Below are 25,755 nucleotides of genomic sequence, written 5' to 3' on the forward strand. Positions count from 1 at the left end.
TCTGGTGCCTACCAAGGTGAGATCTTTATGGGGGTTCAGAGATCAGTGGGTTTCAGAGCCAGCATTGCTGGTCCAGTCCCTTCCCCTCCCCCAGCCCACACAGTTCCCTCCATAGAGGGCCTAGGTCACCCCCTGAGAGAGGGAGGGGTCAGACCCTTCCTCTCATAGCACCGATCTGGACAGGCCATCCCTTGACAAAACAGTGAGAAGTGCCTTCCATAAAGGGGGTGAATTGGGTTGAGAGAGGGAGGCCTTTTCCTGTGGAAGACCAAGAATAGCACCATCGTCGAAAGAAGGTTGGGGGAAGGGGACGGGGACACATAGGTGGTGGTGGAGTACTGAGGAGTCCTGGCCCCTCTCCCCACCCCATGATATGCAGATAGGGCTGTGCGTGTGCCTGTGCGGCTGGGGAAGTCACCTGGATTGTGAGGGAGCCCCAGGTTCCCCAGATACCTGGGGTTAAGTAATAGTAAGTACATATCTGAGGGCTGAGGTGGGGAGGGAGGGGGTTCTAGGACAGAGAACTTTTAGGGATATGAGACTGAGAATGGAGAGGCTTGAGCATGAAGTCCATTAGCTCAAGGACCTGGGGGGTAGGGATCTGGAATGGGAAGACTTAAGGCAGAGAGTAGTAATTAGAGCGAGTTGAGTTGGGCGGGAAGCCCAGAATAGAGTTAGGAGGGTGGGGTCTGGAGTGAGGGAGTCAGAGGTCTTAAGATTCAGAACTAGAGGAATCTACAGGTTAAGGTCCAGATTCTAAAATCAGAAGCCTTTGGAGGCTGAGTTCTAGAGCCAGAAGAATTTGGATCTGAAATCAGAGGCACTTGGATGCTGTGAGGTCTAGAACCAGAGATACAGAGTAAGGACTAGAATTTGAAAAAGTCTGAAGACCAAGTTCTAGGACCAGAGGGATTTGGGAGTTGTAAGGTCTAGAATCAGGAATTTAAAGCTGTAAGGTCTAGAGCCAGAAAAATTTATAAGGCAAGGTCTGTAATCAGAAGATGTTTGAAGGCTGAGTTCTAGATACGTGGTAGTTTGGAGTCATAAGATGTGGAAGGAGGGGGAATTGGAGATTGTGAGGTCTAGAACCAAGGAAATTTATAGGACGAGGTCTGGAATCAGAAGACATTTGAAGCCCATTACTAGAACCAGAAGAAAGGGAGCTCATCAGATCTGGAATCAGAGGGCCCTGTAAATTGCAAAATGTAAAGGTTGTACAGTCCAGGACCAGTCAGTGGTAGCGATGATGAGGTCGAGAGCAAAAGAGAACTGGGACACTGTGTCTGGTTCTGAAAGGTCCAGACATGAAACCCATAAGGTCAAGACATGAAACCCATTTTACTTCTTTTTGATGGGAGAAGCAAGTCTCGAGTGTAGAGTTGAAAAGGGATGAGCTGGGCATCATGAATCAAAATGATTGAGACATTATGAAGTCTAGATGTGGAACGAAATGCATTACAGATCAGGAAGACTAGAACCAATTCCAAGCTTGGGGATGTGGGGTTCCAAAATCAGAAGAAATCTGGTTGTAAGAGCTGGAATCAGCAGGAGGGGGAACATGCACCGTTGAGAACAAGGGAGATTGGTGGGGAGAGCTCTAGAACCAGAGGAAGGCAGAGAGTGAGTTCTAGAACCCGAGGATTCTGGTGGTCCTAGGCCTGAGGGAGTTGGAGGTCGTGAGGCCTAGAACCAGGCAACTTTGGAGAGCGTGCAGTAGAAAGATAGACAGAGTTGGAGATTGTGAGGTCCAGAAGGAGAAAGAGCTGAAGACGGTGAGATCCGGAGTCACAGCGGTTTGGAGGATGCAAGGTCTAAAGCAGACCACGTTGGGGGTTGTGCAGCCTAGAACCAGAGAAGGCCAGGAGTGGCGCAGCCCGGAACCAGAGTAGGTCGAAAGCTGTGTGGTCTAGAACCAGAAAGGGTTGGGGGTGGTATGGTCTGGAAGCAGAGGTCGGGAGCTACACCTGGGATAGGAAGACCGCCTATGGAGTCGTGGTCCAGGTCAGGCAGGAGCCAGCAGAAGTCCAGAGCGGAGGGGTGGGCAGAGCTGGGTGGCAGCATGGGAGGCTAAGGGCCCAATCAGGAGTCGCCGGGGGTGAGGTCTGGCCCAGAGGCCTCCCGTCCCCATTGACACCTGAGTTGGTTGGAAGAGCAGAGTCCCACATTCTTACGGACCCCAGGCAGTTCGTAGCATTGAAAAACATATCATGAAGGCAACAAAAATAAAAATAAGAATGAAAGACGGATGGAAAGCAAGGTGCTTATCGTTATCAATACTCCCCCAAGCCCAGAAATGCAGATCTGAGCCCCAAACTCCCCCACCCCTAATTACCGAAAATAAAGCCAAGAGAATTGGAGAAAAGGATGAGGTAACCGGTACTGAGAACCCCAAGGGAAGTCCTGAGAGAAGCAGGAGGGGGCCAGGGACCCCCTCCCAGAGGTCACTGAGCTGAGACCACCCCGGAGCACCCCCAGGCAGTGGGGGTGGGGCAGAGGGGTGGGGGCTGAGGTAGGCCTGAGGCGGGCGGGGGTCACCGAGAGGAGAGAGGGAACCCCTCTCCCGGCACCTCCGTCCTGTGCATTGGCTGCCGGCTTGGAGTATGATTGACGTCCTTTCTTGGTGGGGGGAGAAGGGAGATGGGAAGAGGACCTGGCTCAGTTGGCCTGGGCCAAGCCTGCCGCTGGCTGAAAGTGGCTCCTGGGCTGGGTGGTGTCCTCGTCCGGGTAGAGAGAGAGCAGGGAGGGGCCCAGGCCTGTGAGGGAACATGGAAGGTAAACCAGTGGGGAGTTATCACCCCAGCCCGTCTTCAGACAGTTAACAGCATGGCTGGTGAGGCAGGCATGCCCGGATTCAAATAGGAGTGAAATCTTGGGCAAGTGCTGTTCTCTGAATCTCGGGTGTCCAGACGTTAAGAAGCCTGGAGCCAGATGCCACCTGAGTTTGAATCCAGGCCCTGCTGTTTACTTGCTGTATGAACTGGGACGGGCGACTTTACCTCTGTGCCTCAGTTACCTCATCTGTAAAATGGGCTAACAACAATACCTCTCCTGCCTCCCACAGGGCTGTCAGTGAGGAAGTAAATGAGTGAATCCACGTAAAGTGCTTTGAACAGAGCCCAGTGAGCTGTGGTCATCTGGGAAACAGGGATACTTAGACCTACTTCATTCATGAGAATTCACTCATTCAAAAAATATTTGTTGAGTACCTACTGTGTGCCAGGCACTGGGGACACAGTAGTGAACAGGATAAATGAAACTTCCTGCCCTCGTGGGGCTGACATGCCAGTGAGGGACGTCAATTGGATCACGTACGTAACGGATATAGCACAAAGCTTGGCACAGAATGAGCTCTAGATAAATGTTAGCTCTTCATTTACAAATATGTACTGAGGCCCTGCTCTGTGCCCAGCCACTGCCCAGCCTTGCACACATGGTGAAGCACAATGACCAAGACAGGCCAGGCCCCTGCCCTGTGAGGAGTAGACAGTAGGAGTAATCAAATAATGTTGCAAACTCCTATGTGAATGTGGACTGTGATGAGTGTTTCAAACCATAGCTTGGGAAATGAGGGAAGGCTCTGTGGAAGGAGTCATATGTGATCTGAGATCTAAAGGATGTGGTAATTAGACAGAGAATGGAGGGAAAAGCATTCCAGGCAGAGGGATCAGCATATGCAAAGGCCCTGAGGCAGCCTCGTCAAGCAAAATGACTTCAAAGTCCTCACAATGCCCCACAGTGGCTCTGTGGAATCTGCTTCTCTCCTCTCTTCTCTGTGCTTCAGCCACACTGGCCTGATTTTTCCCCATAGAAGACAGATACACTCCCACCTCAGGACCTTTGCATTCGCTATTCTCTCTGCCTGGGATGCTCTTCCCCCAGAAATTGTCACAACTCACTCCCTCACCTCCTTAAGGTCTTTGTTCAAATGGCACCTTCTCAATGAGACCACCCCTAATCATACTGTTTAAAATGGAAATCCCCCCACCGCAGAACTCCTTTTTCCTCTGCACACATTATTTTCCTAAGTAGCACTATTTTTCATCATGTGTACTCTTTATTGCATTTGTTTCTTTGTTCTGGACTGTCTCCCTCACTAACATGTCAGCTTTATGAGGGCAGGGGTGTCCGTGTGTTTTGTTCCCGGTTTTGTCTTCAGCTCTTAGGACAGTGCCTGGCACTTACTGTGTGTTTAGTGAATATTTGTTACACACGTGAAGGAAAGAATGAATTAAAGGATAGTGACTGTGGCTGAAACGGAGGATGTGAAGTGGAGTGCAGTCTGAGACGAGGCAACAGTCAGACCCCACAGAGACTGGAGTCCAAGATAAGGGGCTTGATCTTTCTCTGAAGGGCGCTGTAGGGAGGCATACAAGAGCTTTGAGCAGAGGAAGGCCAGGGTCAGATTCGTGCTTCGGAAAGCTCCCTCATGGCCAGTGCCTGCAGGTTTCAGGTGGAGCTATGGCTATTCGTAGTTGTGCTGGAAGATGATGAGAGCAACACAGACAAAGCAGCTTGTCTCATACTCTGCAGTGTTGGTGGGGGGTGGTCTGGGACCAGCGTCACCTTAAGGGTGACATTTCTGGAGTGTTTTTTGTGAAACAGGTCTCGTCGTGCTAAGCTCTTCCTGGGCAGCATCTCCACAAGTCCTCAAAACATCTCCTTAAAGTATGAACTCTTATATTGGGTGGGCCAAAAAGTTCATTGGGGTTTTTCTGTACGGAAAATAGGCCCCCACTGACAAGAAGGGGGAAACCGAGACTCCAGAAGCAGAAACTATCTCCCAAAGCCACACAGCTGGGAATGACCAAGGGACAAGCAGACACAGGCTTCGGGAGACCTAGACTCAGGCCCGGGCTCAGCTTCCACCTCAAGGGACAGCTTTGGCCAGCCCCTGCCTCCCTCGGGGCCTCTCTTTCCTCCCACCGTGTCCCTGAGAAGAGGGAGGGGCTGCCTGTTTCCACTAAGGTCATGTCCAGGCACGGACAGCCCCCCCACCAGCCTCAGCATCATCTCACCCTCTCTCAGCCATCTAAGGCACCCCCCACAGGAGATGGGGACCCAGAGCCTCTCTGTCTACCCAGGTTGCTACTCACCCAGGGGCTCATTCAGTTCTAGGAGGTGGGTGCTGGGATCCTGCTGGCTCCCTGGGGCTGGTCCTCCTGTCAGAAGGAAACTCTAGGGGACACAGACAAAGCTGCCATCACCATCATCATCATCACCGTCATATCCAAGGAGGCAGGATGGGGCAGTGGTTACGGGCACTGTGGTGTTCAGTGGCCGCTTACTGGCTGTGTGAACTTGGGTGAGTCACTGTGCCAGATATCCTCTGTGGGTCCCTCCGGAGCCTTGTTCTCCCCTCCTTCGGTGCCCCAGCAGGCTGACCTGTGCGTGTGGACTCCATCAACGTGCACCCTTGCTCTGCGTGTTCCTTTGAGGTTCACGTGACGGGAGATACCAGCAGGTGGGAGGAGGGAGACAAGGGGTATTTGGCCTTCTAGCTGCTTCCCTGCTGGGTCATCTTGGGTTGGCCGTGTTCCTCCATGGAAGGTTTCAGCTCTTACAAGGTGGACCCTACTCTCTCCAGGATCCAGTGACCACCCCTCTGCCCTGTGCCTTCAGGCTAGGGATGGTGTCGCCAGCCCCAGGGTGACGCCTACACCTTTGCCAACAGTCCTGTTACTAAATTCTCCTCAGCACCCCATTTGAACATGTTCTCTGTTTCCTGTCCAGCCTCTGACTGATACAGGTGCTTAACCTCTTGTGTGTAAATGTGAATAATTAATAACAATAATAATATTTCAAGAGTGGCTATGGGGACCAAATAATCATGCAAGGCACTTTGTGCAGTCAGTGTCTGGCACATGGTAGGCACTCAACGAATAAGAGCTGTTGATATTATCAACCATACTCTCATGTTCAAACAGCCCTGTTTGTTTGGTTGGTTTTTACACACCCATTTACCAGCAGCCCACTAAGGAGCAGCTAAGGGCCGGATTTCATTACGTCTCATGCCAGTCCTATGAAATGTAACTGTCTGCTACTTCCCAGATGAGGAGACTGAGGCTGAGAGTGGTGACGTCACCCACCCAAGGTCTCACAGTTACCGAGTGACGGACCTGGGCCCCGAACCCAAGTCAGTCTGACTTCAGTGTCTGTACTCTTAAAGCTACACTAATAATCCAAGGCCAAGACCTGTGCTAGGTTTGGGAGGGAGTGTTCCATGGGAGCAGAGAAGATTCCTAGAGATATTCACCCTTGTCATTTCTCCCCTTAACCCTGCTTATTTTTTCTTCTTAGCACCTACCACCAGCTTACGTCTATTTGCAAAGCCCTTCCATACCTGTTGCCTGAACCAGCAGATCAGGGTCCTAGCCCTAGCTGGATGGCTGACCGTCCACTTGACCTTCAGCCAGGCCCTGCCTCTCTTGTTTTTCCATCTATAAAAACTAGGTTTAAGCCTGCTGGGTTCTGAGGGCCAGAGAATCCCACGAATCCCCACACATACCAGGCTGAGGGGAGGCAGCAGGAAGTTTTCGGGTTCTGGGCTGGGGGACCGTTTGGGGGGTCTCACTCCCAGCAGCTCCACCCCCTCTGCCTCGTCCTCTGAGCTCTGGGCCAGGGCCCTGGAGGAAGACAGGCAAGAATCTCAGAAGCCAGCAAACCTGGGCAGGTGTGGGCCCCGGTGTGCGCAGGTGACGAGCGTTCATTCGCTCCCCCCAAGCACCTATTTATTCCTTTACTCGTACACCCACCAATCCATCCATTCATCCGTCTATCCAGTGATCCATCACCCACCCACCCACCCACCTATACAACTACCATCCGTCTGTCCTTCCATTTGTCCATCTATCTATCCATCCACTCAGCCACCCACTCCCCCATCCATCCATCCATCCATCCATCCAACTACTATATTCACTAACTTCCTCCCTCTCTCACTTCACACATCTTTATTAGGCACCCACTGTATATCCAGCTCCAAACTGAAAGCCTTGGAAAATAATGAGATGTATCCATGAAAGCCTTATACGGATAGTAACGAGACCATCCCGGAGACTAAATGGGCACATGCCTACAATTTGCAGAGCAAAAACTTGAGTATTAGTAGTGTAACATCTTTGGAAGGGGGACATGGATCCTCTGAAATTATATGCGAAATCATGTGTCTGTATGTGTGTGTAAATCTTCTTGGGAAGGGTCCCTGGCTTTCAACAGATATTCAAAGGTGTTAGGGAACTTAGTTCTAGACAGTTTCTCTGACACCGTGGCAATGTCCTCTTAACTATGACAAAAACTGTTACTAGGCCAGATAGAAATATATTCTAAAGGAGAGGGCCGTGGTTGACTGATGGGATTTGGATAAACAATGAGAACAGTGGAGGGCACTCCAGAAGGAAGGCACAGCCTGGGCCAAGACATAAAGTTTGGAACAAACATGACATGTGCTAGGGACACTGAGGGCCTGGCTGGAGCAGAGGTCAGGGTAGGAGGAGTAATGAGAGATGAGGCTGAAGTAGGAGGCAGGAGGGAGATGGGGTCAGGGACCTTCTCTACACTTCTTTTTTTTTTTTTTGCCACCCCACTGCTTACAGGATCTTAGTTCCCTGACCAGGGATTGAACCCACACCCTCAGCAGTCAAAGCGCAGAGTCCTAACCACTGGACCGCCAGGGAGTTCCCTCTACACTTCTTTATATCCCACCTCTACTGTGGCTCACCTCTTCCGAGCCCCAGCCATGGGGGAGGATGCTGAGGGGTCCCCTCTGGAGGGGCTGGAACAGCTCAGCCGGGGGTCACTCCCCCAGCGGGGCAGCAGGGAGGGCTCAGGGGTTGGGGGCGACATGCCGTGGAAGCTCCGTGCGCGGGGCCGGGGAACAGCCCCTGGAGGTCTGTGGTAGGCCCTGGGTAGCTGCTCACTGGAGTTGAGCTGGAAGTCATCATCCATGGAGATGTAGGGGGCCAGCATCTCCAAGTCCAGAGCATCGACGTCCTGCGGAGGGCAGGAGGGAGTTAAGAGCATGAGCCTTGGCCTTGGGTGGACCCGGGCTGGAGTCCCAGCTCCACCACTTCTGAGTTGTGTGCCTGAGGTCAAGAGTCTGAGCCTCAGTTTCCTCATCTGTAAAATGGGTAGAAGGACTCTGTGGTAGCCAGTTGCCGAGATGGCCCCCAAGGATCCTCACCTCTTGGTATTCACACCCTAGCTTAGTCCCCTACTATGGTGACTAGGGCTGACCTGGTAACAATAGGATATTGAAGAGATAATGGTGTTTGACTTCCAACATTAGGTCATAACGATACTGTGGCTTCCGTTGTTGCTGTGCTCTCTCTCTCTCTCTCTCTCTCAGGTCACTGGCTCTTGAGGGGAGCCCTCTGGAGAGGCCCACATGGCAAGAAACAGACCTCTTGCCAACAGGCAAGAGAGGCATCTCGGAAGTGGGTCTTCTAGTCCCAGTCAAGCCTTCAGATGGCTGCAACCCTGCCTGACATCTTGATCGCAACCTCACGAGAGACGCTGAGCAAAAGCCACCCAGCTAAGTGTCTCCCAAACCCCTGACCCTCAGAAAGTATGTGAAGTAACACACACACGCCTGTATCAACCTTCAAAGTTTTACAGTAATTTGTTCTCCAGAAATAGATGGCAAATGAGATCTTGATAAGGAGTGTGGGGTGTGGCGGTAACAAGAACGTGCAATGGGGGAGTGGCTTTTGCACTGGGCAGTGAGCAAGGCCTGGAAGAGCTCTGAAGGGCCCGTTAGAGGAGGCCTAGATCGCCTTGAACAAGGCGTCCGTCAACATGTGAAGCGCGAGGAGCCTGCCACCGAGGGCTCGAAAGCAAGCGAGGCACACGTTATCCGAAGCTGGAGGAGAGAGTTTTGCTGGGAAGTGGCTGAAAGTGTAGCAACACTGCCACCTGCAGTTTTGTGCAAAGTAGAAAATGTAACTAGGAAGCCGGGTGATCCAGCTAAGGAGACTCCCAGCCAAAGTGTTGAAGGGGCTGCCTGATTCCTTCTTGCTTACTTGGAGTAAAAGGCAAAGGGAGAGAAAAGATAAAGGAAGAAGTGTTAAACAGGAAGGAGCTGGGGCTTGAAGGGCTAGAAAATTCTCAACCTCCCTGTGTACTGAAGAATTTTACCCAAAAAGAGGTTCGGCCTTTGTCCCGGCTCCTGGGAGGTGACATCTAAACCCTTGGAATCTCCCAAGTGATAGGTGTGTCTTGGCTACTCGTGATGGACCCCTTGGACCACACCCGATAGTTTATTCTGACTCAGGATGGGGACTATCCATGCCGGAAAGGCCAACCGTGGGATCTGAGGGCTGGGGCTTTGGGCCCCGTGAAATCAGCCTGACCTCCGAGGAGAATGTGTGCGTGCTGGCGAAGGTGGAGATGGAGATGGAATTCAAGTGCACTGGCAATAACTCTATTGATCACGCCTACACAATGAAACCTCAATAAAAACTCTGGAGACCAAAGCTGGGGTGAGCTTCCGGGACTGGCGGTGTTGCCATATGCGTGTTTCCACGCATCGGTGACGGGAGGGTGATACCGTCCCTGGGGACATGAAAGCTTTGAACTTGGGACTTTGCCAGTCCCAGGTTCTACCCTATGCATTTCTTCCTTTGGCTTTAATATTCTTTTGCTATAATAAGCCTGTAATCATAAATACAGTGCTTTCCTTAGTTTTATGACTAGTTCTAGTAAATTATAAAACCTGAGGGAGCCCATGAGAATCTCTGAATTTGTAGGCAGCTGCTCTGAAATGAGGGTAACTCTGGGGACCCCCAAACTTGTGGCTGAAGCCAGAAGTCTTGGGCAGACTTGACAGTCTGGAGGACTGTGCCCCTCACCTTGGGTGTGGCTGAGTCTGGGAACTCCCCAGATGGCAAGTGAGGCTCAAAGTAAGCAATGGTTTCTGAGCAAAGAAGGGCCCTCCCAGGGATGCATGGTCTAAGGCCAGGGTGCGTTTATAGAATTCCTTGTTAAGACCTCAGAAAGACAAAAGGTGGTGCCTAGCATATCCTCAGTCAGGCGAAAGGTACTCTAGGGTTTAAGGAAGTGCCTCATAGGTCTTCTCAGTCAAACAGTAGGGCTTCTCTTAAACCTCAGGGCCCTGTCACTCAGCCATCTCAACAGAAGCCCAAGGTAGAGAAGGGTTTATCTCGGAGATTTGTGGGTACGGCTTTGGCCTAATGGAGTGAACTCCCAAGAGATTCATTTAAGACATACAAAGTTTTTTGTTGTTGTTGTTTTTAAGAGAATTATGTGAACAGAAGCATTGCCAGCTTGGCCTGAAAGGGACAGAGACGGTACACAATGAAAAGAGACCTTTGGGCCGTCCAAGTTCTAAAAGCAGGAAGCAGGTTACAAAAACCACTCAGCTGCAAATACACATTACCTTTTTATGAAAAAGAAAGGGTGACTCAGAGTGAATTGCCCAGAGCCCAGAGGGTGGAGCCAAGAACCATGGAGAAAAACTCCTGGGATGTTTTTGAGTCAGAATGGGTTCTGACTAAGGAACCTTTTTTTTTTTTTTTGCGGTACGCGGGCCTCTCACTGTTGTGGCCTCTCCCGTCGCGGAGCACAGGCTCCGGACGCGCAGGCGCAGCGGCCACGGCTCACGGGCCCAGCCGCTCCGCGGCATGTGGGATCTTCCCGGACCGGGGCACGAACCCGTGTCCCCTGCATCGGCAGGCGGACTCTCAACCACTGCGCCACCAGGGAAGCCCACCAAGGAACTTTTGATATTTGCCCAACTGGATTTCAAGTGATACCTGTGTGCTCTCCTTTCCCCCTTTTTTTTTTGAATAGGAGTGTTTTTGGCAGTTATTCTATGCCTGTCCCATCACTGGATGTTGGGTACATGGGTGGCAGGCAACTTGTCTCTTTAGTTCACAGACCAATGGATTGAGAGGGACTGTATTTGAGGTGCTTTGCCACACCCAGACCTGATTGAGGTGACGAGATTCTGGACTTAAAGTTGATGCTGTAGTGGCAAGAGACTTTGGGGGACTTGGGAGGGGGTGAGTGAGTCTTGCGTGAAGGAGAGACATAAATCCCTATGATCCTTGCCTTTTGGTGTTCCCACTTGTTTGTGGCTGCCTTCCACATTGTACCAGGGTTGGTCTGTATGACCAGGACGATACAGCAGAAGCGATGGTATGTCACTTCTGAGATTAGGTTATAAAAGGCTGCGTCTTCTGTCTTAGGCTCACCCTCTGTCTCTTGGATTACTTGCCTTGGGGGAAGCCGGCTGCCATGTTGTGAGGGTGCTTAGGCAGCCTCTATGCAGGCCCACATGGTGAGGAACTGAGGCCTCCAGCCAAAGCCAGTGAGGGACTGAGGCCTGCCAACAACCATGTGTGTGAGTCTGGCATTGAATCCTCTAGCCCCAGATGACTATGGCCCTGACTGAGAGCTTGATTTCAACCTCATGAGAGACTCAGAACAACCCATCCAGCTAAGCTGCTCCCAGATTCCTGATTCGCAGAAATTGTGTGACATAATAAATGTTTGGGGGTTTTTTTTAAAGTTTTTTTTTTTTTTTGATGTGGACCATTTTTAAAGTCTTTATTGAATATGTAGCAATATTGCATCTCTTTTATGTTTTGGATTTTTGGCCCCGAGGCATGTGGGATCTTAGCTCCCTGACCAGGGATTGAACCTGCACCCCCTGCATTGGAAGGCAAAGTCTCAACCACTGGACCGCCAGGGAAGTCCCATAAATGTTTGTTTGAAGGTACTGAATTTTGGGGTAATTTGTTACACAGTGATATATAGCTAATACATCCATGCCACTGTCATTTCTCTCTCCAGACCATCAATCATCCAAACATTATCCATCTATCAAACATCCAATGGTCTATCTATCCAGCTACCCATCCAAACATACACCATCCATCCACCCATGCATGCATGCATCCATCCAAATACCTAAGCATTACCCATCCATCGCTCTACCGTCATCCACCTCCACCTAGTGAATTCAATGACCCATCTATCCATCCATCCACTCATCCCCTTAACCATTCCACCATCCTTCTCTAAAACTTAGATATGTCACCCAGAACCCAGAGGTAAAGACTGTTCCTTCCATGCCAGCCCTTACCTGAGCTATATCTAGATCTGTCTCCACTGCCTCAATGTCTTTCCCAGAGGCGAAGAGTTTGTGTGCATTCTCCACATCCACAAGTAGTTCATCTGGGAGATCAGCCTGTGGGGAGAGAGAATAGAGACTTAAGGAAATCTTGAGCCTGGGAGATGGTAAGCAGTAAGGCAGTCTAAACATTTGAGCTCAGGGGTAGAAGTGAGGGTCAAATGTCAGCCAGCTGGGACACCAAAGGGGTCAAATAGCAAATGTGAGTTTCTGCACCTGGGTGTTCAAAAGTCTGAGTGCCTGCGTATAAATTTTTTATATATATAAATTTATTTTATTTATTTTTTGGCTATGTTGGGTCTTCGTTGCTGCATGCGGGCTTTCTCTAGTTGCGGCGAGTGGGGGCTACACTTCATTGCAGTGCGTGGGCTTCTCATTGTGGTGGCTTCTCTTGTTGTGGAGCACAGCTCTAGGCGCGCGGGCTTCAGTAATTGTGGCGCACGGGCTCAGTAGTTGTGGCGCACGGGCTGTAGAGCGCAGGCTCAGTAGTTGTGGCACACGGGCTTAGTTGCTCCGCGGCATGTGGGATCTTCCTGGACCAGGGCTCGAACCCGTGTCCCCTGCATTGGCAGGTGGATTCTTAACCACTGCGCCACCAGGGAAGTCCCTCTGGGTGTAGATCGACAGAGAAAACATCAAAGGTTCAAAAGACCAAAGCCTGAGGCCAAGATATTCTGGCCTTCTGGGGTTAAATGTCTTGGAGTCTGGAGGAAAACAATGCCCAGTCCAGCTTCCCAAGGGTAAAGGGTGAGGTCAAAGGTCACAGTCTGTTTCTCTGGTGGAGAGAAGATATTTTTTTTTGGGGGGGGGTCACAAAGGTGGGAATAAGGAAAGTCAAGACCAGGTAATATAGACCCCTGAGTGAAAGGTCAGACTATCTGGACTCTTAAGTGAAAACAGTAACCGTTAATGGTCTCTTGAAGCCTTTCTAAGTGCTTCTCATGAATGATTTCATTGAACCCTCCCAATAACCAATGAGGTGGCTTCTTGCTATTATCTGAATTTTACAGGTGAAGAAACCGAGGCCCCACTTGTCCAGGGTAACACAGCTATAAATGGCAGAGTCAGCATTTGAATCCAGGTTTGTGCGGTTTAAGACATTAGACATTCTGGACTCTCTGAATTCCAACTTCAGAAAACCTGGCTGCTTGGTCACAAGCAATGAGGGGGTCACCCACACCAGTCCCAAACATCCTAGGTTTGGGTCCAGATAACAGTTGAAGAATCTGGAATCTAGGTCTTGAAGGAACCCCCGACTCCATCTCATCCCAGCCTTTCCACTACATAGATGGAGAAACTGAGGCCCAGAGAATAGCAAGGTTCAAGCCAAAGGCCAAAACAGCCTAGATCCTGAGGGCTGAAGTGGAGGGGACTGCTTACCGGAAGAGGACTTCGGGGGCGTCGTGGGGCTGGGGGTGCGCTGGGGGTAGCGGCTACTGAAGTCCCATCCAGGATCGGTGCCAGGAGGCGACGGAGGTCAGGGCTACAGAAACGACGGGGGTCAGCGGCCAGGGCGGCCTCACTCAGGGCAGGGGGGTGCAGGAAGGCTAGGATCCGGGGACCAGAGGCGTCTGCAGGACACATCAAGATGGGGAGGACACAGGATGGTCACCCAGGGCTGAGGGGCAGAGCCCTCTGCCAACCCCTGGGAGCATAGCTGACTAGGTAATCAGCATAGACCCCGTTCACAGTGCTGCCGAGTCCTGGAGAACTCCTGCTGTCCCTTCAGTTGCCCTGGAGGGGCTAACAGGCGGTGAGGGCACACAGTAGGCTGGGGACTGTAGCAATTGCCCAGCGGCGGGGAAATGTTGTAATATTCAAAATTGCCATGGCTGGACCATGGCACGTGACTGACCCGGTTCTCCGGTGGCACAGAATAACATTCAGCCTGGGGGGCTGTCATGTTAGGAGAAAAGACAGGCTCATGATCCTCAAGGAGAGTCTAAGGTCCCTGGAGGTCAAGATGTGGCCCTGAGCCAGTTCTGAGCCAGAAAAGGAAAGGATATGGGGGACCTCATTACCACACCCAGGAGCATGGGTTGCCAGCAACAGTTTGGGAGATGGTGAGGCCCTGAAGAACAAACAGGGAGGGAAGCTCATCCATCCAGGATTGGAGGGGGTGGGGTGTTAAGCAGAGGAGAAGGAAGAGGTAGAAAGGAGCCAGACGTGGAAGGGTCATGATTACCGGAATCCAAAGAACAGTGAAGTGGGAGCACGGAACAAATGGAAAGTGGGGGCGATTGGAAGCCACAGCAGGATTCAGAGCAAAGAGCAACAAGACTGAAGCAATCATCCTGGGGACAGAGGAGAAGAGGGAGGAGGGAAGAGAGAAGGGCATTCTGGGCGGAGGAAACTACATGTGCAAAGGCCCTGAGGCATGAAAGAGTTCGGTTTGTTCCCAGAGCACTAAGGAAGCTGGTGTGGCTCAGAGAGTAAGAAGGGGAGGGGAAGCAGGTCACACAGGGCCAAGCGAGTGGCATTAAGACACTTGGGCTTTCTTCCGAGCATCCTGGGGACACAACCCCTCCCGGCCCCAGCCGTGCCCCATACCAAGGCTGTCACCAGGATTAGGGGCATCCTTCTGAGAGGGGGTGCCCCGCTGAACGTGTCTGCGAGAGTGTCGCTCCGTTTGCTCCAGGGACAGCACCACTTCGGTCTCTTCCACCCGGCTGGGGTACAGGGCAGAAAGGGGAGTGGGAGTCAGGGAGGGTGCTTGGCAGCCTCCACATATGATGTCCTGTTAGAGGAAGGCAGTCTCATCCGGGGGCTGGTGGGCATTGTGCAGAAAATAATTTGCCACATTGACTTGTTTTAAAGATTTAAATTTTGTTGAATGCCTTGTATTATAATAGCATTGAAAAGAAAGTGAAGTGTGTCTTCCCAAGCTCCCTCTGTGGAAGGAAAGGCAGAAAAAAAGAGTTGGAATTTAGCACAGCCTGGGTAGAGAGAGAGAGAGGAGAGACTGAGGGGCCGTCAGGGGCAGAGAGCAGAGAGAGTGAAAGGCATGAGAACTAAATATTCTCTTTATAGATATTTACTTATAAATACATTCTTATAAATGTATTGATGAGGAATATGTACTTACTATATTCTTATGTTGCCAAATATGAAGAATTTATGGGGTATATTTTTATGAATAAGAGATTTTATTTATGAAGCTTCTATTCATAGGCATTTGTCACATTCAAGGGAACGAATTTATAAATACATCCGTATGTCCCTCGTGCCTTCCTGCCACCCCCTCTCTCCCCAGTCTGTAGCTGCAGAAGCAACTCAAATGTTCTCCCTGAAAATTAGCTTCTGGAGAATGGGTCTGGGGTGGAGGACCAGACCTTCATTTGCATCTCATTTGCATCTCATTTGCAGAACACTATCCAGGTCCGAATATGGGTGGTCCTTCTACCAGCTCTTTGAGAAGCTGTGACCCTTCCCCATCCTCACCCACCCCTTCTGAGCTGGGAACATTCCCAATTTAGGCTGGATCCAAAGCTACCCCACCCCTCTTGAAAAACATAAGGTCGCACAGTCACACGTGTATGCACCCTCGGCACTTACAGGCACAAACAGGAACTCCCATATACGCCCAAGTGTATACATCAGATATGCACACATGCTCTATACACTTGGGCTCGCACATATGCATACACGCCACATGAAATGCACGCGTTCATTCATTCCACAGACATTTCCTACACAACCAGTAATACTTAGTGGTTAAGAGCAAGGGGTCTGCAGCTAGCAGCCTGGGTTCAAATTCCAGCTCTGCCAGCTTATGAGCTGTGTGACCTTGAGCATATGGCTGAACCTCTCTGGGCCTCATTTTCCTCTTCTGTAAAAGGGAATAATAATAGTACCTCCTCCCCAAGTTGTCATGAGGCCTAAATGAGTTAGTGTATGTCAAATGCATAGAACCGTGCCTGGCACAGGGTGAGCTCTATGTAAGTATTTGTCATTATTGTTTATTGAGCAACTACTGTGTGCCAGACACTGTTCTAGGCGCTGGAGATTCAGCAGCGCACAAGACAGACGAAACTCCCTGGTCTCATGGGGCTTAAATGCTAGTGGGAAAAGACAGACCTTCAATAAAAGATATTATTTGTTGGTAAATGTATCTATCTAGTTACAAAATATGTATTTCCACTAATGAAGCACCTGAAACATGGCTGGTTGGAATTGAGATGTACTGTCAGTATAAAATACACCCCAGGTTGAAAAAATTGAGTATGAAAAGGAATCTAAAATATGTCATTAATAATTTTTAATATTGATTACATGTTGAAATGACATTTTTGGATGTATTAGAATACACGCACATATACTTATATTACAGTGTATAATACACTTAATAGTGTGTTGTTAATTACATTAATAATGTATTACTGATTTAACAATGTATTATTGACGTGACATATTATTGTATTTAATAAAGTATTATTGAAACTAATTTCACCTGGTTTTTTAAACTTTTTTTGGGGGGCGAGTATAGTTGTTTTACAATGTCGTGTTAGTTTCTACTGCACAGCGAAGTGACGTAGAGTTCCCTGTGCTATACAGCAGGTTCTCATTAGTTATCTATTTTATACATATTAGTGTATAGATGTCCATCCCAATCTCCCAATTCATCCCATCTCCCACCCCTCACCCCCCACTTTGCCCCTCTTTTTACTTTTTTAATGGCTATTGGAAAATTCAAAATAACATATGTGGCTCATGTCACACTTTTTTTTTTTTTTTTTTTCCTGTGGGGCTGGCTTGAGGGATTTCACTTTCCTGACTTGGGATCAAACCCGGGCCCTCAGCAGTGAAAGTGCGGAGTCCTAACCACTGGACCACCAGGGAGTTCCCATGTCACACTTTTATAGGACAATAAGTATTAGGGGAAAAAAAGGCGAAGAAGGAGATACGCAATTTTGAAAGGGTAATCAAGGAAGAAGGCCTGGTTAAACACAAATAAATAATTACAAATGGTTTTAACTGCTCTGAAGCAAAAGGACAGGACCAGGAAAATGGGGAGATATGACCTCCTGTAGGGGTTCAGGAAAGGGTCTCTCAGTAAGTAATGTCTGAGCTGAAACCAGAAGGATGAGTGGGCGTCATTCAGGAGAAAGAGGAGGAGGGAAGGGGGAGGAGCATCCTGGCAGAGGAAACCGCATGTGCAAAGGTCCTGAAGCTTGGAGTGATAAGGGGAGGCATGCAGGAGTCAGGTCACACGGGGCCTGATGAGCCACGTTAAGGTTCTTGGGCTTTCTCTTCTGGATACTGGAGAACCACAGAAAGGCTCTGAGCAGGGGAGAGACATGAACCAATTTGTATTTCAGAACCTGCCCCCTGACCTCCGCACTTGTGTGATCAGTGGAATCCAAACCAGCTTTAGATCTCAGTTAGGAGGTTAATGCTGTAAACAAGGTGTGAGATGGTGGTGGCCATGGAGACAGACAGAAGGGAAACAAATTCAAGATCTATCCCAGAGGCGGATAGAGTGGATGGGGATAGGAAGGAATGAGGAAAAGGATGCAGGAGAGACTCCTAGGTCTCTGGCTTGAGCAAGTAAGTAAGAGATCGTGTAGTTTAGTGGTTATTAGTGTAGCCTCCTGACCAACCTTGGGTCAAAACCCAGCTCTGACATTTACTAGCTGTGTGACATCAGGCAAATGACTTCCCCTCTCTGGTCCTCAGTTTTCTCTCCTCAAAAATGGGGATCGAGGGGGCTTCCCTGGTGGCGCAGTGGTTGAGAGTCCACCTGCCGATGCAGGGGACGCGGGTTCGTGCCCCGGTCCGGGAGGATCCCACGTGCCGCGGAGCGGCTGGGCCCGTGAGCCATGGCCGCTGCGCCTGCGCGTCCGGAGTGCTCCGCAGCGGGAGAGGCCACAACAGTGAGAGGCCCGCGTACCGCCAAAAAAAAAAAAAATGGGGATCAAAATAATTGCTATACCTCATGGGGTGGTTTTGAGCACAAAGCCCAGGGCCTGGAATGTTGTAAGTGCCCCGTGCAAGTGAGTTGTATTTTTATGGAGCAGGGGCTCACTGCAACGGAAGGAGGCTTAGGTGTGGAAGAGGAGGGATGGATTCTACAAAGTGTCAGCACCTGGGCACGCACAAAGAGCCACGCAGCTGCACACCACACCGTATGTACACAGCACTAAGCGTGATTCATACCATACACTTCTCATCTCACTGTTACTAAAGTAAACATCTATTCCTTCTTCTCCCGTTTTCTGCCAGTAGAACTGAACTCGCCAGATTGAAATTCCAGGGCCTGGCCATCAAAAGGCAAATCTTCATAATGAATAAAAGGAGCTTGCTGGAAGATATTGGGGTTGGGTCCCCTCTCCCTAGCCCCGACAGTGAAGAGGCTTCTTCCCAAGGCTACAAGTTATTCAAAGATTATGCTTTGAAAGGGTGTTAAGGAGCGAACATTCCAAAGACGATCAGCCTTGTTTCCTTGTGTATGAAGACTTATATGAATATTCCTGTTACCAACCTCTGTTTTCTAATAGAATCTGTTCTTGATCAAAAAGACCCAGGGAAACTCCTATGGCTTTATAAATGAATGCCATGTCCTGGAAGATAATCTTCAAAGAAAAGCTGTAAGTCTCAGCCTTAGGTGATAATTTGCTGCCCTCGTCACAATGTTGTCATGGTGAAAAACTTCTAAGATGCATGACGGAAGCATGAAAGACTATGATTCACCACTACACACCCATTAGAACGTCACCCAAGAGGGAAGAGATATGGGAACATATGTATATGTATAACTGATTCACTTTGTTGTAAAGCAGAAACTAACACACTATTGTAAAACAGTTATACTCCAATAAAGATGTTAAAAAAAAAAAAAAAGAATGTCACCCAGCGAAGACAAAACCAGACAAAACCAGACAATACAAATGCTGGCAAAGATGTGGAGGAACTGGAACCCTCCCACGTTGCTGATGGGAATGCAAGAGGGTACAGCCACTCTGGAAAGCAGTTTGGCAGTTTCTTAGGAAGTTAAACATACACTGACCATATGACCCATCCATTCCATTCTTAGGTGTTTGCCCAAGAGAAACGAAAACATATGATCTCACAAAATCCTGGATGAGAATGTTTACAGTAGCTTTTTTGGTAATTGCCCCAAATAGGCAACAGTCCAAATATCCTCCAACTGGAGAATGGATAAACCGTGGTCCATACATATTCATACCATAGAAGATTACCTAGCATCGAGAAGGAACGTACTGATACGCACCTCAACATAGAGAAATTTTGAATATATTAGGCTAAGTGAAAGAAGCCGGGCTCAAAGGCTACATACTATAGAGTTTCGTGTACATGACATTCTGGAAAAGGCAAAATTCTAGAGTCAGAGAACAGATCAGTGGTCGCCAGAGATGACGGGTGGGGGCGGGTGGAGTGGGGTTCACTATGAAAGAATTTTCTTGGGTGATGAAACTACACTATAGCTTTTTTTTTTTTTTGGCCACACTCCGTGGCTTGTAGGATTCCCTACTCTATAGCTTGATTATGGGCGGGGTTACACGACTCCATGCATTTGTCGAAACTCATAGAAGCGTATACCAACAAGAATGAAACTTCTCCATGTAAATTACACATCAATTTTTAAAAAGCAAAAAAAGCCCCCAAGATTCAGCTAGATTTCTTATTTTAACTTGAATATAGAATCCTTTTAGTTTAAATTACACGCTCACACACATTTGTGTCTACATGCAGATACGTGTGTGGTCAGTCACACGTGTTCTACATACGTGTACCTGTGCACATTCCCTCTCACACGTGTGCACCATACACACGCACACCTGTGCATACACACACACACACACACCTGTTCACACGTATGCAGACCCGAAGAGAACCACACACAGCCACCCCACCTCCTTCCCGCTTACCTGATGAGGAAATGGACGCAGACGATACTCTCAGACTGGGGGCCCCGGCCCCCCGACACCACTGTGGCCTGGGTCTGGGTCCACAGGTAGCCACCACTCCGGGCCAGGAAGCGGTACTGCCCCGTTACTGCCTGGCCCTTGCTCAGCACTGGGGAGGGGCATGGGGAGGGGTTAGGGCAACTGGGGAGAGAAAGCTGTGGGAGCAGGGTGCTGGGTATGAAGGGGCCAGGGAAGAGAAGGTTCCTTGGGACTTGGGGAAGCAGGCAGCTGGTGTTGGCTGGGGCCATGCAGCACTGGAAACGGAACCTGAACACGTACAGGTATGGATGGTCTGGCCGACTGCGTCTGAGTCCAGCGCATGGATGTACTCATAGGCAGAACAGCCAATCAGGTCGTCAGGGCTGTAGCCAGCAACCTCCGCAATCCTGAAGTGGGTGCAGTGGACCCGGTCAGTTCAACTGGCGAGAGTGGAGGGTGGGTGAAAGGGAGGAGAGGGGGACACGGGGACGGAGCCAGCAAGACAGAGAGTGACAGGGTCGTAATAGAGAGAAAGGGAGAGTAAGAAATAGAAAAAGGGGTGTGGCCGGTTGAATAATGGCCCCTGAAGATGTCTCCGTCCTAATTCCCGGAACCTGTGAATATGCTACCTTACGTGGCAAAAGGGACTTGGCGGATGTGATGAAGTTAAGGATCTTGAGATGCGGAGATGATCCTGGATTATCTGGGTGGGCCCCGTGTAATCCCAGGAGTCCTTATAGGAGGGGAGTAGGTGATCAGAGTGAGACTAGACGTGATGATGGAGGCAGAGGCTGAAGGGATGCGCTGTGAAGGTAGAGAGAGGGGCCACGAGCCAAGGAATGTAGGAGGTCTCCAGAAGCTTTCATGGCAAGGAAACGGATTCTTCCCTGGAGCCTCCAGAAGGAACATAGCCCTTGATTTCAGCCTCCTAAGACTCATTTCAGACTTCTCACTTCCAGAACACTGAGATAGAGAATTTGTATTGTTTTGAGCCACTACGTTTGTGGTAACATGATACAGCAGCCATAGGAAACTAATAGGGGAGGAGAGAGAAGGTAAAAATTGGAAGAGTGATGAAAAGAAAGACAAAAAAGGGGGACTTCCCTGGTGGTCCAGTGGTTAAGAATCCGCCTTCCAATTCAGGGGACGCAGGTTCGATCCCTGGTCAGGGAACTAGGATCCCACATGCGCAGAACAACTAAGCCTGTGTGCCACAACTAAAGAGCCTGCATGCCGCAACTACAGAGCCCATGCACTCTGGAGCCCGCGTGCCACAACTAGAGAGAAGCCCACACACCGCAATGAAAGATCCCGCGTGCCGCAACTAAGACCTGAGGCAGCCCAAAAATAAATAAATAAATATTTTTAAAAAAAGAAAGACAAAAGAGAACGTGAAAGAAATAGGAGAGGGGAAGAGAGAGAAAGAAAGTCACAAAAAGATAAAAAGAATGAATAGAGATAAAAAGTAATCGTGATGATAATAATTTTAAAAAATAGGCACTTCTAGAGTGCTTTGTACCAGGCAACTCACTGAATGCTCCGAACAACTGTTCAAAGTAGGTTCTGCTATCACTCCATAGGACGGATGAGGAAAGCGTGGCACAGAGAGGTCAAGTCATTTGGCCAAGGGTGCACAGCCGCCATCTGAACCCAAGTAGTCTGAACCCAGATACGAAGACCCACAGACAATTCAGAGACAGAGAGATACGCAAAAACAGAGATAGATGGAGTCAGAGAGATAGAAACAGCAGAGAGAGAAGCTGGGGCGTAGGAGAGGAGATGTGAATGAGCTTGGGCAGAAAGGAAGAGGAGGAGCCAGGCTGGCAGGTTGTGGGTGGGACCCTGGCTCCTGCCCACCTCTCGTCACAGTAGGTGAACTTCATGTCCAGGCTGTGGCGGCTGAGGAAGGCCCCCCGGCCCAACGGGGGCTCCAAGCTGCCAGGGTGGGGGATGGCTTCACAGATTAGCACCAGGCATTGCAGCGGGGGCTCCAAGTTGGGGCTCCCGGCCGGGGAGGACTGTGCAGGGGGCTTGTAGGCCCTCATGTGTCCAGAACAGTGCAGTACCTGGTGGGCAGGGAGCGAGGCGATGATGCACCTGGGCCTAGGGCTCCCCAAGGGGCTGGGAGGCAGATCCCTGTGGGCCCCTCCCCTCGGGGCGCTGAGAAGAAGAAACCCCTGAGGATTCTAGAGACCCAGCTCAGGGAGCTCTGAGGACCCCCAGACCCCAACCCCACAAAGACCCAACCTAAGAAGGTTCTGACAATCTCTAGATTCTTAAGACTCAGGGAGCTCTGAGGACCCCAGATTCCAACCCCATGGAGACTCCAGGCCCAGGATGCTGAGGACCCCCAGCCCCAGGCCCACAGAGACCCAGACTAAGAAAGGATACAAGGAACCCCCAGATCCCCAACCGCCTAGGTACCCAAAGGATGCACTAGACCCAGCCGGAGAATGCCCCGCTGGCTCCCTGGCCCGGGAGACTCCCGGACTCCAACCCACTGGGAGAACTTTAGGGCTCCGGTCCAGCCCCGGCAGGTCCCTCACCCTCCTCCAGGCCAGGCCCTGCCCACCTTCCAGGTGGCTGCCTTGAGGTTGAGGGTGTGCCCGCGGCTGGTGAGGGTACTCTTCATACGCAGGGAGAAGCGCCGCTCGGTGGGGGCCTCCGGCTTCTTTTTGGACAGGCCTGAGGAGGGCCGTGGGGGGGGGGGGGGGAGGGGAGGAGCAGGTCACCGGACAGCTTGGGACAGCGCCCGGTCCCTCCAGCACCCTGGTTACGAACCTCTCCCCAGCCTCATCCCCCACATTGAGACTTCTGACCCAGAGAGGGTCTCCACGGGGTATGCCATGCTCCTTTAGACCCCCAGGGTGGAGCCATGTCCCTGTATTCCCCTGGGGCAGGGCCACGTCCTCCTCATCCCATTTTTCTCAGTCCGGTATTTCAGAGGGGGGGGAGGAGATATGCTGAAGGAAGGATGGAGCCTCCGTTTCTGTAATTTGGGGGCAGAGATCTCCAAGGACTCACTGTGCCGGGGGGTCAGGGCGTCCTGAAGCTCCTCTTGGTCACAGGGATGGATAAAATCAAAGATACTGTGTCCGATCAGCTCGAGCTGGGAGGGAGGGAAGCAGGGGGTGTCTTAGAGGAAAAGCATTTGTACCAGGGCCTCTGACCCATCTCCTCCCTCCCATCCTCATTATCCTGCCCTAATTCATGAGCCTGGATTATTTCCCCAGTCTCCTTATTCATTCACTCATTCATTCATTCATTCGTTCCTTTCTTTGGCATATAATTTGCTGGGCGCTCTTCTACATGGTATGGGCACAGCACTGACGATGAAGGCAAAATCCCTGCCTCTCAGGGCTTACTGGCTAGTGGCGGGAGATAGCCAATGAACAGACAAAACAACACACATGCATAAAACAATATACTAAGTGATATGAAGAAAACTAAAGCAAGATAAGATGATGAAATGATGGGATGCTATCTTAGAGGCAGTAGTCAGGGACAGTTTCTTGAAGAAGTGACATTTACACGAATTGCTGAACAAAGCCAGTGAGGTGGCCCTCTGGGGTAGAGTGTTCCAGAAAGCGGGAACAGCACGTGCAAAGGCCCTGAGGTGAGACCCTTTTCAAATTCCATTTGTTGTGCAAGCCGAAGACCCAACTCCTTATTTCAAGTCAGGAAATGAGCCTGGTGCTGGGAGGAGGTGACACAGATGAAAGGGGACCCACAGAGCTCACAGTCCAGAGCTAATGCTGAATAGGGGAGGAGTGAGATCGTGTAGTTGGATTTGAATCCGAGCTCTGCCACTTCCTAGCTTTGGGATCTTGAGACAGTCACCTATCTGAGCCCAAGAGCTCAAACTAACAGAGAAACTGGTACCAAGAGTGGGATTACAAGGCAGGGGAAAGGGACAGATGCCAACTGTGGATCCCATTTATGTGAGCTAAGAAGAAGAATGGTATTGCTGTAAGGATCAGCTGAAATTAGTTCTACTCTCTAAGTGTCTCCTGTTTGTCTTCCCATCTCCAGACCCCTAATCCTACTTCTTTTCTCCCACTTGGGGCCCTGCATCCACTTCCTTATGGACTTTCCAGCTGCTAGTCTCACTCCCTCTAATTCTATCTCTGTGCAGTACCTAGAGGGATCTTTCTAAATAAAATGAAATTCTGATTCCACCTTTGTGACACAACCTCTCCCCTGCTTAAAATCTTTCCATGGCTCCCCAGTGCCCTAGAGATAAACCTTCTATTTTGGTCCTAAATTATGTCCTCTCTAGCCTTTTCTCTCTCACTTTCTCCCATTGCACTCTGCACCTAGCTTAGATTAACGTCTTTATTTCCCCCAAATGCTGTTTTATCTCACATCTGTGTCTTTGCATATTCTGTTCCCTTGGCCATGTACATTGCCAGTCTTCTCTGGTCCCATCCATTCACCATACCCTTTGACTGGCTAAGCCCTTCAGGTTTTAGCTCAGAGGTCTTCTCCTCCAGGAAGCCCTCAATTCCCACCCAGGCTGGGTCAGGTACCACCCTCCACCCCCGGCCTGTACAGCCCCCTAGGCTGCCCCACCCTAGCCCTGACCATTCCGAATCTTCCTGTCGGGTGACATATTCGTCTCCCCTCTGCACTGTGGGCCTTGTAAAAATAGGGCTAAGGTGGTTCTGGCCACCTCTGTATCCCAGCATCACCTGCACAAAGCAGGCAGCTCCTCTTACCTGACTGAGGCCCAGGTGTTTGCTGACATTCTCTGACAAGTAAGCCATGTCTCCCTCGGCGGTCAGCACCATAACGAAGCCCTCCAGGGCCTTCAGGTAGCAGGCATCCAGTGGTTCGCCCCCTGCTCCCACCTGGTTCCACTCCCCTGGTGTCCGGACCAGGATGGATGGGGCATCTCTAGTCAGCGGTAAGCCCACCCTGGCTAGCCTCCCTCTGCTTTCCTTCACTCAGAGGAACTTATAGGTACCTCCAGGTGAGTGGGGCACATCCCAGTGGCTTGGAGTCCAAGGAAGAGGGCAGGACCACCAAGGACTGGAATTCTAAGGGAGCAGAGCCTCCCAGGGGCACAGAATTCTAAGGAGATAGAAGTTTCCTAAGGGAATAGAACTCTAAGGAGGGCAGAATCTTAAGAGGATGAAATTTCCAGGGGTCAAAATTCTAAGAAGCCAGGGCCTAGGAGGAGTCAGAATTCCAAGGGGGCCAAGCTTCCCAGGGGTTCAGAATTCTTGGAGCAGGACCTTCCAGATCGGCGGGATTCTGAAGAAGCAGGGACTCCCAAACAACAGAATTCTAAGGAGGCAGAATTCTAATCTAATGGGCAGAGCCTGCCAGAGGATGAGTCCACCTTCCCCATAATAAAAGCTTTTCAGGGTCCTGGGATTCCAAGGGTGTGTGTGTGTGTGTGTGTGTGTGTGTGTGTGTGTGTGAAGGTGTCCTACAGAGAATTCTAACAGGGAGGGAATTCAAGGGGATGGCTACTAAGGGGACAAGCAATAGAACTAGGGACCTGAGGAGGGGAAGCAGGACTGTGAAGCCTCCTGGGGATATTGATTATAAGGGCAGGAAGCCTAGCCGAGACCAGGAGACCAAATCCTAAGGGTCCAGATGCCTTAGGGATTAGACGGCTTCCAATTCCCTAGGGTTCTAACTCTAAGGAGGCGGAGCTTCCCAAGGGCGCATTCCAACGGGCGGGGCCAC

At 50.4% G+C, this 25,755-nt stretch overlaps 1 protein-coding gene across 6 annotated transcripts in view; it reads right to left on the minus strand.

Moving 5' to 3' along the window:
- HIF3A (hypoxia inducible factor 3 subunit alpha) overlaps positions 1-25,755 on the minus strand; it is a 31,295-nt gene continuing 5,540 nt past the window's right edge. For 3 of the 6 annotated variants that reach the window (XM_067019272.1, XM_067019274.1, XM_067019271.1), the window contains 11 exons: positions 24,777-24,922; positions 23,083-23,167; positions 22,631-22,743; positions 21,916-22,124; positions 20,359-20,465; positions 20,041-20,188; positions 14,702-14,820; positions 13,532-13,722; positions 12,104-12,208; positions 7,718-7,989; positions 5,805-6,623 (listed from right to left, as the gene is read on the minus strand). In XM_067019272.1, the coding sequence (XP_066875373.1) occupies positions 6,281-6,623; positions 7,718-7,989; positions 12,104-12,208; positions 13,532-13,722; positions 14,702-14,820; positions 20,041-20,188; positions 20,359-20,465; positions 21,916-22,124; positions 22,631-22,743; positions 23,083-23,167; positions 24,777-24,922 (1,838 nt within the window). In that variant the 3' untranslated portion in view covers positions 5,805-6,280. Of the gene's footprint in view, positions 2,754-5,093; positions 5,176-5,804; positions 6,624-7,717; positions 7,990-12,103; positions 12,209-13,531; positions 13,723-14,701; positions 14,821-20,040; positions 20,189-20,358; positions 20,466-21,915; positions 22,125-22,630; positions 22,744-23,082; positions 23,168-24,776; positions 24,923-25,755 lie in introns of those variants that run through there. The other 3 variants (XM_059045227.2, XM_059045226.2, XR_010837776.1) reach the window with 2 other exon arrangements.

Source organism: Kogia breviceps, chromosome 18, assembly GCF_026419965.1.
Source record: "Kogia breviceps isolate mKogBre1 chromosome 18, mKogBre1 haplotype 1, whole genome shotgun sequence".
In the NCBI taxonomy this organism is placed as follows: Eukaryota; Metazoa; Chordata; class Mammalia; order Artiodactyla; family Physeteridae; genus Kogia; species Kogia breviceps.